The sequence below is a fragment of the Sander lucioperca genome, chromosome 23, assembly GCF_008315115.2.
Source record: "Sander lucioperca isolate FBNREF2018 chromosome 23, SLUC_FBN_1.2, whole genome shotgun sequence".
In the NCBI taxonomy this organism is placed as follows: domain Eukaryota; kingdom Metazoa; phylum Chordata; class Actinopteri; order Perciformes; family Percidae; genus Sander; species Sander lucioperca.
Window position 1 is genome coordinate 18,080,634 of NC_050195.1, and position 12,298 is coordinate 18,092,931.

At 42.1% G+C, this 12,298-nt stretch overlaps 1 protein-coding gene across 1 annotated transcript in view; it reads right to left on the minus strand.

Annotated features, from left to right (window-relative positions):
- waca (WW domain containing adaptor with coiled-coil a) overlaps nt 1-12,298 on the minus strand; it is a 32,921-nt gene that overhangs the window by 12,701 nt on the left and 7,922 nt on the right. Inside the window, exons 4-7 of the mRNA XM_031320374.2 lie at nt 9,048-9,139; nt 6,956-7,071; nt 6,734-6,849; nt 1,452-1,700 (exon numbers count right to left, since the gene is read on the minus strand). Of these exons, the coding sequence (XP_031176234.1) occupies nt 1,452-1,700; nt 6,734-6,849; nt 6,956-7,071; nt 9,048-9,139 (573 nt within the window). The remainder of the gene's footprint in view (nt 1-1,451; nt 1,701-6,733; nt 6,850-6,955; nt 7,072-9,047; nt 9,140-12,298) is intronic.

Below are 12,298 nucleotides of genomic sequence, written 5' to 3' on the forward strand. Positions count from 1 at the left end.
CGTGATTGGTAGGTCTTTATTAGAGCTCTGAAAAATCTACCTTGTTTCTGAAAAAATTATGCCGCTTTATCGCTGCGTAATATTCGCGTTCCGTGTTATACCAAACGGTGCTGTCACTACTATTTTAGTGATTTAAGCAACCGGTTTCTTGCAGATTGTCACGTTACGGAGAATACAGCTGTTAGAAGGTAATGTATGAAGTCAAAGCTAACTCTGACAGCTGTTGGGCAGTTAACATAAGCTGTCTCGATGAAGCTCCCAGCTAAGCTCCTATAACTCGCGACGCAGTTAGGAAACAAGAACGAGCTGACTAATGTTAACATAAGAATTTTGGCGACTTTTCCCATCCTTCTTCCGGAAGTGACATGACAAAAGCATTTTGTTTTCACATGCGGGTAGGCCAAGGCAAGAAGAGGGAGATTAGCTAACGTTAGCCTATTTATTTATTTATTTATTTATTTATTTATTTATTTATTTATTAAAGGGCCCAGGTCCCTGATGTAAAAGCCTGTCACTGCCATATTACATTATATTTGTATATGTTGAATTCAGTGCAGAGCTGTCTGCTCTACTGAACTCGAGCAAACAGTCATTGGACGTCATCACTTGCTCATCCCTGCATGGCAACCAAATAAACTAAATATATAAATATAGTGCGTGTCTCAGAGTAACTGAGGTTTTAATGTCGAGGCTTTCGTCACACTCACGCGGGTCCCGTGAAATATGACAGCTACAGTATATTGGAAAATAGCGTTCTGGACACTGAATTTGATTTAATTTACTGTTTAGACCCTAGATGAGACAAGAAGCGAACACTGCGGTCCCTCTGACTCACCGCTGCAGGAGACGCTGTATTCCTCCAACACGCTGTATTAACGTTACCGTTTAAAACTTTTTCCAGGTTAGTGGGGGTGCATACCACTCAAAACCAAAATGAAAAAAAAAAAAAAAAGTAGTAATGTTCCCTCAGCATTTTGTTTTGTTGCTAAACTGTATGTTAAATCGGCGGTGACGTTCACCTGTTTCAGGTAACGGTACCCTAGGGTAATGTCTATTTGCTGGATTTTTCGGAGGCAACGATAGCTAACGTTAGCGTTAGGCAATAAGCCCACTGACGGCAATGTTATTGTTCATATTTTGGCACAATGTTTAATAATGACAGTAGTAGTGGTCATAGTGAGGGAAATCTTGACTCTAATGAAGACAAGGGGTGTTGAAACGTTCGTCTGTTTGCACAATTACAGGCTGCAAATCAAATCAGTGTGCTCCAGTCCGTTTTTGTTTCCTTGGAGGAAAGAGCATGTCAAAGCCAATGACCCTGAAAAGTCAGACCAGAAGCTAAGAGCAGTACAAATAATGTTGCCCTGTAACTAGTGCTAATCAAACACAGCCACTGCAGCTCATTCAATGTAGACACTAGTTGAATGTACATCTATCTGCATTTTTCTTACCTTCATTGATTTTTGTCATATCCATGCTGGCATTGTTAAGCTGCAGGGCAGTCTGAAGTGCTGGGAGAAGCTGGCGAAGCAGCGTGGGGTCCTGGAGTAGTGGGGGGGCGGGGGACTGCAGGACTGGGGACACAGGCACCGTGGAGGCAGATGATCCAGGGGGCCCCGATGAGGGGTTCAAGCTCCCTGAGCCAGACGATGACGATTGGGAGGCAAGGGTTGCTGCAGGCTTGTCTACCTGGGTTGACTCTGCAGAAAGGAGGATATCATTTCATCAACAAAGGCAATGTCACAAATCAATTTTATCCAGGTGATAATGCAGTTCCTTTTTTTGATAACATTGGATATTAATTCCTACTAACCTAGGAAAGTGAGTAACAGTCTTAAGCAAACATTGCCTCCATTATAGACTGTAAAATTGCATAGTATACCGATACCAAAAAAATACCGCAATACCTTGCCTTTAAAAATGGTACAATACCCCATTTTATTAGTATCGGTATGTTTAGTACGGACGACAGCGTTGCCCTGAGTTGAGTCGACGTGGGGGTGTGTGTGTGTGTGTGTGTGTGTGTATGTGTGTGTGTGGCGCCTTGCTATAGAGGACTGCATTGGGAGTAGGATCCCACGGGTGCGAGTGGATTTGACTTCCCTGCGGTCAAATACTAAACTGTGGGTCGTGCAATTAAGCCAGCACTAACCAGAAGGATGAGTCAAGAGAAAAAATAAATAAAAAATGACTAAAGAAGATCATGAACTGCTCGCTGACTGGCAGTCCCAAGCTGAGCTGGTGTCTGTATTGTCTGAAGTCCGTTTAAAAAAACAAGGAAAATAACATGGCTCTCATTACTGACCAAATGTATAAAATTGGATTCATTATCTTTTCTGAAACTTTCCAAGCACCTCCTCAAATTTGGCAGACACATAATCCAAAGAGCCAACTCTGGAATGGACAAAGAGGACAATAATGACATTCTCTTCTCAAAAAAACACTTGACACAAAACAGCGCTTTCTACAGTTAATGTGGCGTCTTACTGATTTGAACAAGTCCCTTAACTTCTTACAGAACGTTAAATTACGACATAGTCAACATTTTGCACGCCCTGGGTCCTGGTCTTTCTCAAGCCATGTCTTGTATTTGTCTAAGTGAAGCCGTACATTGTTAAAACGGCATTTTCCTGGCATTGTGCTCACAAAATCTGACGTTACCACTCGCAGAGAACATAATGACAAGTGACGTGACTGCCCAAACATTAAAATATTGTTGAACCAACATAGATTTGTATCAGTTAATCTGAACCACACTATTATACAGGAATTTGTGAAGAAAAATTCCATGCCTTTTCCAAAACTTTCTGCATTTGTTTATTTTTCCCAAACTTCTCCAGGCCTGGAAATTGATATTTTCAAATTCCATGACCTTTTCAGGTTTTTCATGACTGTACGAACCCTGTGTTTAGGTGTAAGAATATTTCCTTTCTTGACATTTTAAGAGTTTATTTTGTTTAACTAAAAAAGCGAAGAAAGCTCAGCAAAGTCACCGCTCACGCGCAATGCGTCCTGGTACATGTAGGCACAGCTGCCACGACTCCACGAGCAGCCTTAGTCAATGCCAATTATTTCTTCAAAAGGAATACATTCACCATCAGAAGTGACTGGACATCAGGCAGAATTGTACAAAATGATAAATGCAGTGCATTTATATAGTGCTTTTCAACCTTACTGGACACAGCGTTAGGGCTGAACGATTAATTGCATTTTCGATAATATCGCGATATGTTAAAACGCGATTTCCTAATCGCAAAGGCTGCGATTTGGTCACATGACTCGAGAGCAATCAGTCTGCACTCCGTAGAGAAAGCATCAACTAGCATGCTAACGCTACACTGTACCTTGAGCTGATTTCTGTCATTCAAACAACTCTGAGTTGTAGTTTAAAACTTTTACAGCCATTTTAATAAAATGAAGGGTTTTATTCAGGCTTGAGTCTATACATACAGTTAATGGATACAGGCACACAGAACTCAAGGCTCGGTTGGCAACGATTAGCTCTGATTAGCGATTAGCTCTGATTAGCGGTTAGCTCCGTTATAAAGATATGGAGTGGAGGAGCTGCCACTGAGAGGGGTAACAACCAGACTGATAAATGACGTTCGGGGAGCTTTCACAGCAGCGTGGCCGCGGGGTTTCAACAGTTTTATTAGTACAGTTAATCCCACGGCAAGAACACCAGCAACATGCTAACGTAACGATAGCCTCTCTGAGCAAGTGCACACGGCAGCACGCAACTTCACGAGGGGGAGGGGCTGGAGGCAGCTCCTCTCTGTGCACTGTAGAAAATTACACGTGTGTGTGTGTGTGTGTGTGTATATACTATATTTTTACTTATTATTAACTATCTAGTGTGTAATTGTGTGTTCATACTATCATAGGTGTGATTGGCAAAGGACAAAAAAGCAGGAAAATATACGGCGCACCCATGACGCTGCGACAGCCCCCCCCCCCCTCTTTTTTAAAAATAAACCATTAAATGGCACTTAGAGTTTTGTGCGAAGAAATGGAGAAATTGAGTCTTACATGATATGTAGGTATTAGGGAATTTAGCATTTACATTACTGTTAATCAGTCATCACTTGATTACACATTGCATTACCTTGTTATAATATAAATAGTGCCACATGAAGAGACAGTGCAGCATATGACAGTAGCAACAGCTGAGAAGATTTGGGTCTGTGGTGACCAGGTCCACCTCACACAAACTTCCTTCTCCTATTCTCTCTCCTTACTACCACACCCACACCCACACCCACACCAGCCCACATTACCACGCCCATGCAGCCCCACCCACGGACATTTACGGATTTTTAAACATTTAATGTAACTGGCAAACAATGCTTTCTACTTTTTAAAGAGCACACATTTATAACAAATTTTTATTTATGTCGTTTGTATGCTGTTACTGTCATTCTCTACAGTATGTAGGTATGTAGTATGTATGTTGTCACTGTCTGTTCAATTGTCCGTGTTTCTCTCTGTTGACACTGTACATATTAAGTTATAACTCTAACTCTGCAATTTAAATGTTTTTTATGGCTGTCTGTGATTATACTTCAGGGTTTTTCCTTGTTCAGAATTTGTCTTTGCGGGAACACACAAAGCAGGGGGGGGGAGGGGGTATGGGGGTCCTCCCCCAGGAAATTCTGAGGGTAAAAGACTTCAATTCCTGCATTCTGATACATTTTTAGGCACCAATTTATGGTAAAAATGTCAATATTTATTGCAAGGAAATCACAAAATTCTGGTGGCAGGTAACAATTCAAAATACAAAATATAATGGATAATTATTATATTCAGTTGTCCAGTAAGGAGGCTTTCACATCCGGGACATGGGCCGGATACAACACTTGACCCTAAAGTCCAGTTGTTTGTAGGATTGACTTAGACGGACCACCACAGTTCATACATACATGTGAACCGTGGATTAATTGCAGAGTTACATACATAGTGTAAAACTACTACGTGAATGGGGCACAGCAGAAAGACAGCAGAGCGACGCTGCTTGTTCAGGGTTTTCATGTGTACTCCTATAGGCCTACACTTCGCATCAGGCATTAAAACCAACTGTACCGAATTAGACTACTATTTAACGCGAGACGTTTTTAACCGCTAATAAAACTGTCTCAATTTAATACTGATGCTGTCAGACGGCCGCGCGGACAGACAGCAGTCGGAGTTCCGGTAGAGCTCTGCGCCCGTCAGCAGCGGCTTCTCACTGTGCAGCCGGTCCCCCAGAGCAGCATGATCACCGGGAGGGTCCAGCCTGAACCCTGCAAACAGAGATCCCGTTTGAAGGTGACATGCTTGATTTTGACTGAACGTCCCAATTTAAGTAACCTCTGATCAGGTCGTAGCAAATTAAGTACACTAAGTTTAAGATTAGGTGTTGGTCATTCTCAACACCTTTCTCCCCCCCCCCCCCCCCCATCAACTCTGGACTGTGCTGCTGCCAGCCTGTGTAACGTACGTTACTCACCATCGATCGACTGTTAGCTTCAGCTGGCTAACATTAGCTGTCAACCTCCCGACTAGCTAGTGATCTAGCGAGGATTAGCCCTTCAGACCACAGTGGACTTCAGTGGACTCTCCATCCAATCTCCCGACTGGACCTTCGTCTACCACAACTGCCGGACTCTTTCAAATACATGTACTCCCCGTCTCCGCCGATCACTTGGTAGCGTTGGTCAGCTGTCAGCTTACGCCAGCTAGCTTCTGTTAGCGTCCACCGACTGACGGCTCGCCCAGCACATCTGTTCGCTGTACAGCTCTTTTAGCCATGTTTCCCGGGCTCAACACTAAATTAGTGTGGGCCACTACCTTTCTGCACTGCCGAAAATGGTGCTCCTAAAATATTCCTCACTGCAACTTCTCAACGTCATCTGCTATGTCGCTTCAGCTTGCATTGCCAACATAAAATAAAAATATTGTCCCGTTGTCGGCTTCAGCTAAGAAGATAGTTCGCCCCCACACGTCCAAAATTCTTATTCAAATAACCTTCCGCAACGATTGCAGGCTCTTTGGTGGAGCTCTGCTTTGAATGAAGTTACATCGTGACAAATTAATGGACCACTTGCGGAGTGATATGAAGACATGAGTCAGAGGCACAAAAAACGTTGACAGCAGTGACCAGTCATTATGTTTACCAATACCCCCGACCCGTGCCTTGCGACAAAAAGCATGATTTACGAGAGCTTCATTTTCAGGTCAGAAAAGTCGGATTTCCGGAATTATCCGGAAGAATCACACCCCTGTACTATACATTATTATATTATTCTTTGTTGAATAATACAGAAGACAAAGAGCTTAAAAAAATAATCAAATATCGAATCGAAATATTTGGGGGAAAAAATCGCAATTAGATTATTTTCAAAAATCGTTCAGCCCTACACAGCGTTTTACAATTTTTCAGTCACCCACCCACCCACACACCGAGCTACCATGCATGGTGCTGGCCTGCCCATCGTGAGCAACTTCGGATTCAGTGTCTTGCTCAAGGACATTTCAACATGTTAACAGGAGAAACTGGGGATCGAACCACCAACCTTGTGATTAATGGACAACCCGCTCTGTTCTAATCCACAACCAAAAAGACTCTGACAGAGATTGAACACTCACTGATATTTTTGGCAAGGCAATTAACTATATAAATAAATATATGAATTTACATTAGTCGAAGCACACTGGTTAATGGATAATGTGTTGTATTAGTGTATTTAACACTTACTAGAACCAGTAAAGCCAGGGGCTGCCGATGCTTGCATAGCCTCCCTTCTGTAGTCCCTGTCTTTGGGGAAACTGTTGACAACCGCAGTCTTCGTGGCCTCTTTTTGCCTCTGTTCTCTGTGAAACACAGATACAAATAAGCCATGTATCCAACCTTTACGTGAAACTGATTAAAAACCACGTCTGTACAATCGAGTGGTTTGGGTAAAGGGATTATAGCTACCTCTCCAGCCATTCTTTGGGCTTCTCCCACTGGGACACCTCTGTCCTGCAGTTGTAATAGTATTTTTTTCCAGACGAGCTGATGTGCTCTGACCAGTCGTCACCAGGTTCGTGAGGCTGAAAAGAAAAGCAATTATTTAGAAACATGAGGCCAGCAAGCTAGAAAACAATTGGGTTTGACTGTGTTATGGGGATGTGATGCAAGAGCTCGTAATGGAATCTGAAATGTACAAGAGATATCCACAGAAGCTTTTTTAAGTGGGAGGCAAGGTTTATTTTACAGTAACCAAAGTGAAACAGTCTGCTATTTAAAAAGGTCCATTGTATCGTGACTGGCATTTTGATTTGTGCTCATTTCCTGCATTCTGTCACCATTTTACTACTGAAGCAAAGGCAAACTAGAACCTCACATAAACACAGAGTAACCGATAATTACTAGCTAACTGCAAAGTAAGCTTCTCCAGTGCTGCGTTGAAACGCTGTCGGACATTTTAGAAATTTTCAAAATGAACGCTTAAAATAGCCCAGTAAACATGGCTGGGGAATAGTCAGATTATTACAATATGAACACGAAGAGGAAACACACTTGTTACCAGATGGATGTTTGTCTTCATTGTGGCAAATTAGCTACGTTGCATAATTTAAGAAAAAATAACATACCAAGACCATACATCAAAAGTCATCAATGATTGCTCTTTTGAACCAAAATACACAATATTGATTCATGACAATAATCGACATTGGAAGTTTACAAAGAGTGAGTAAAGGAAGCGGTGCCCTGGCCTTGAAACAGTAAAACAATAGCCTCACTCTGGCCTTTCAACATGAATTAAAACAAGCATTACTGTATAATAACTATGAATATTAGAGTGCAAATCCAACTTGCTTGACTTAACTTACATTTGTTTGTTGTTTGGACCATTACCAATGTATATTCGATTAATAAATTAACAATTTGGAAAAGTGTATTTTCCCCTTTTTTTTGGGCAAGTAAAAATATACTTGTCTACTGGCCCGGGGGGGCAGTGGGGAAACAATTTTCTTTTGGACACTGAACTGTAGCTTATTTGTCGTGTTGGAGGCGAGGCTCAGCACCAGGGAAACTCGGCTGTACCTTAGCCCCCAGTAACTTTAATCGGTGCGGGCTGACTTAATGTAGCTCCCGTCCCCTTGCAGCAGCGGGGAAGCCAGGGAGGTTGGGTGTCTGTCCGAAAGAAACACAGCCCATCAGGTGTCCGATCCACGGAAAGAGACGACAAACTGATTTGTAATCAACGTCAAGGATTTAAAATTCACTTGTCACTCGTGCCAATTAACGGAGCTCAGCAGGCAGACTTGCAGCTCCACCAAATAAACAGTAGGGCGCAGATTCTAGATATTATAGTTCTGAATGTAAGTTAGTTAAAATCACTTTAATATATGCGTAGGCAAAACCACTCGCCGATTATTCCTTCAATCGTCAATATACAATCTGATCGCCAATCGGCATAAGCCTACTGTGAGCAGTGTCGGACTGTGTGAGGGAAGAGAGAGGAAAAAGATAGCAAAGAAGATGTAAAGTGCGTCAACAGTGACACAATAACGTGTTAAAAGTACTTTTAAAAAGGATATTTTTCGGGGCGACCTCTAGCTCACCCACTAGTGTGCGCCCCATGTAGGCTGAGTCCTTGGCAGCAGCCGTTGCTACATGTCATCAAGCTATGCTATCAATTAAAGTGGGATGTGCTCCACTCCAACGCACCACCACAACGTTACTGCTGCATCGCTTTCTTATTTCCCAAATGGGACGGGCGGGGGGGTGTCAAGAAAATTGTGGCGTTAAAGGAATTTGTCTTATCACGTTAATTTGGACAGTCCTAGTATAAATGTAAACAGTGTGTTACACACTGGTGGCCGAGCACACAAGCTGCCACCTGATTTTGGTGCACCATTCACACATTTGGGGGTTCAGTATCTTCAGCTGCAGGAAACTTTACATCAAAGCTGGGAAACTAGAGAACAGCAATTACTACCAGGAAACGCTTCAGACTGTTGCACTGGAAAGATGATTAGTCCATCATCTGCCCCTGTGCTGACGTAGAGGAAACACTTACTGTGTCTGAGGTCTTGCTGGGGTTAGAATGTGAGTTGGAGCTATGAAGGGAACTGTGGTTGTGAGAATTTTCTTGTGGAGAAAAACTGGTCCCTGCAACAAAACACAAGAAGATGGAAAAAATACCATTAGTAACAGCCAATAACAAATGCGTGCTAAATTCATAGCCATAAATTGAACCAGTTCACACCGGTGCATTGCCGCGGAGAGCGCTATGGCCGAGGTGAACGGCAAGTGAATTGAGAACGGGACCCCTGCTAACTACTAACCGTTCTCACTCATTGTTGTTACTTTATAAACAAGTGGAACCTAAATGAGGCACTGAAATCTGCGTTGTCATTCTGTCCGGTAGATACCGGTAGTTTGGGTTTTAGTACCCAACACTACTTGGGAAACACTGCAACATTTAAATTGCAAATTGCAAGAAATTATTCCAATCCAACAGGTTTGGGACCCTACTGAGACACCGAGGATGATAGGGACATCGTTAAGTTACTAATTAGTTATACTGGCTTGAGGAACAAGAGTAATGCAGGTATTAGGCATAGGCAAGGAAAAAGATGGTTACATTTTGGATTTCAAATCAACCCTTTCACAGCCTTCTGTGGCACGTCACCATTTTAACATCACCATAGCTGCTGCAGAACCATGAAGAATACATGATTACATTAGCCGTCCTCATCAGTAAAAACACAGATGGTATTATCTGCAGGTGCAAATTTCAAAATCGGGAACTGAGGCTGCATGATTAATCTAATCGCGATTTCACTCTGTGCGATTACATAACCACAAAAATTGTGCGATTTGAGTAAACAAAATGGTGCTCGTCAGTGGATGCAGAACGAGCAGTTGTCTACAGTTTTGTGCACTGTAGCAGGAAAAGTTAACCCGTTTTACTGCACGTTTGTGACATCGGACGTGACGCACCAAAAGAAAAAAAACAAATGAAATGGGAAAGGAGTAGAGGTCGACCGATAGTGGATTTTACCGATACCGATAGCTAGGTTGGGCCGTATTTGCCAATAACTGATTAATCGACCGATAGTATTTATAACTTATACAGTTGACAAAATACATACATTGTTTCAAAAAAAGTCCAGACGCTTTTGCCAATAATCAAAATAATAATGTCATATTTATTGATATTACACCCACAGCAATGCTACACAAGCATGTGTGTTGTCTAAAACAGTTCTCCTACATATTTGGAGTCATCCAGTGCAAAAATAAACATAATGAGCATTATAATTCATATAAAAGGACAAACAATCTCAAAACAGTGACGCCGTTCTTCTCTGTAGAACGGTAACAGACGATCTCTGACCTGGAGGGATCTATCTTTTCCACTATATATATATATATATATATATATATATATATATATATATATATATATATATATATATATATATATATATATATATATATATGTGTGTGTTCTCGCTTGGATGCCCATATAAGGCGTGACAGACCTGCCTTCCCATTGGTTGAAAACAAACAAAAGGCATCATGGGAGATCCCCTTGTCGGTAGCACCTACTGTCTATGGGTAGCACGGAGTTAGCGGCAGAAATGACCGAAAACTTGATGAATTATGGACATCAAGTGGATTTAATGCTCAACAACCCCGAAAAAAGGCCCAAGTTCCAGGCTGGATAGAAAAATCACCTGTAAAGGCTAAAAAGACACCAAAGACACCCCCGTGACGGCTAACTCGTTAGCTTTTAGCTGCAGCAATCAGTAAGTCTCTACGTTTAACTGTTATTAAATTATCTAAATATGAATCAGAGGTGCCGTTTGGGATTGTGGACGATCCTTTAGGGTTCTGATTCTGACATTTGGGTTGGACTTGCGTTTATTTTTGTCAGTGTTTTAACTGCTTGAGGTAAGTTAGCCTACTACTAATGTTTAGCGTCATCTCAGCCTCGAAAGCTCTACTAATGCAGCATCTATTCAACAAATTAATATGTACTGTATACATACCTTTTTGCTGTCGATGCTTTAAACGAGCATCTGATGTCAGCCTTCTCTGCACAGCATGTGCTCTCTGTGCAGCGCGCAGTAACACGTATCGAAAATAAACACGAGGCATCAGTGATAGTTTTTATTTCGCCTCTAGAGGGCGCTATTGTAATGCATGATGCCAGCAGACCCTTCTCAGCTCTCGCGTACTGTGTAATGAATGACAGCGCGCGCTTCTCAGCCGCTCCAGCAACGGACGCAACCATCGGTATGGATTTTTGCCGATAACGATAGTTCCACCAATCAACTATCGGTCGACCTCTTGAAAGGAGTATATCATTAGCAGATTTTCCCATTCAAAAACGTTTTGGTGGGAAAAGGGTATAAGAAACAAGCCTGACTTGTGATTCTTATTCATCCGCCTACTAAAGAGTGACACACCGTTATGTAGCCGGTTACACTGCCACCTGATGGGGATCCCAATACACTACAAAGAGGCAAACTGGCCAAGACTTTACACAGCTATATTAGCTGCTATAACTAAACACCACAACACAAAAATGATCAGCATCAGCCCTTTAGTGGCAGATATTGCTCATTGATTATCATCGAGTATCGGAGGCAGACAAAGGCGATTCTTTCAGTTTCAGCAAATTTGATAAAAACTTTGATAAAAGTTATGACTGAACATTCAAAATCTTTGGAAACTACAAGTTTTTAAATACAATGCTCATACCGATCTGAATCGGTGAGTCATCTCTACACTAGTTACTGTTACACTAGTGATATACACAAGTGGTATACCGAAACTTAGGTACTTTTTTTCCAATACTTTTTGTTAAAAACAGTTCAGTATTGGAATTTCCCAAAGTTTGGTACTTATTGTAAGTCAAATGTGTTTGCAGTGCAAGTGATCAAGAGGATGAAATGTATAATTTGTTTAAATCTCCACTAGGCGGCAGCACTAGCACGGCAGCCAATTCAGGGGCCTGTGTTGTATGCAGTCAGCGGAGCGTTATTATGGATCCCACTTAACTTCTAGGCAAGTCCCGCCCTACGAAGCAGGCGGATTGGTTGGAGTTATGCATTGACCTTAAGTGGTTAAGGTTAGGATAGGCGATTGGTCGGGGAATAGGACCTGAACAAATCAAGTTACGTTACCTAGTGTGAGCATGGACGCTTGGCCAATAGTAGCGTGTGAATGGTATTGAAGGGCGGGTCTTGCCTAGAAGTTGCGTGGGTTCCATAATAACGCGTCAGCAGACATGCATTCATCTCTGTCAATACCGGC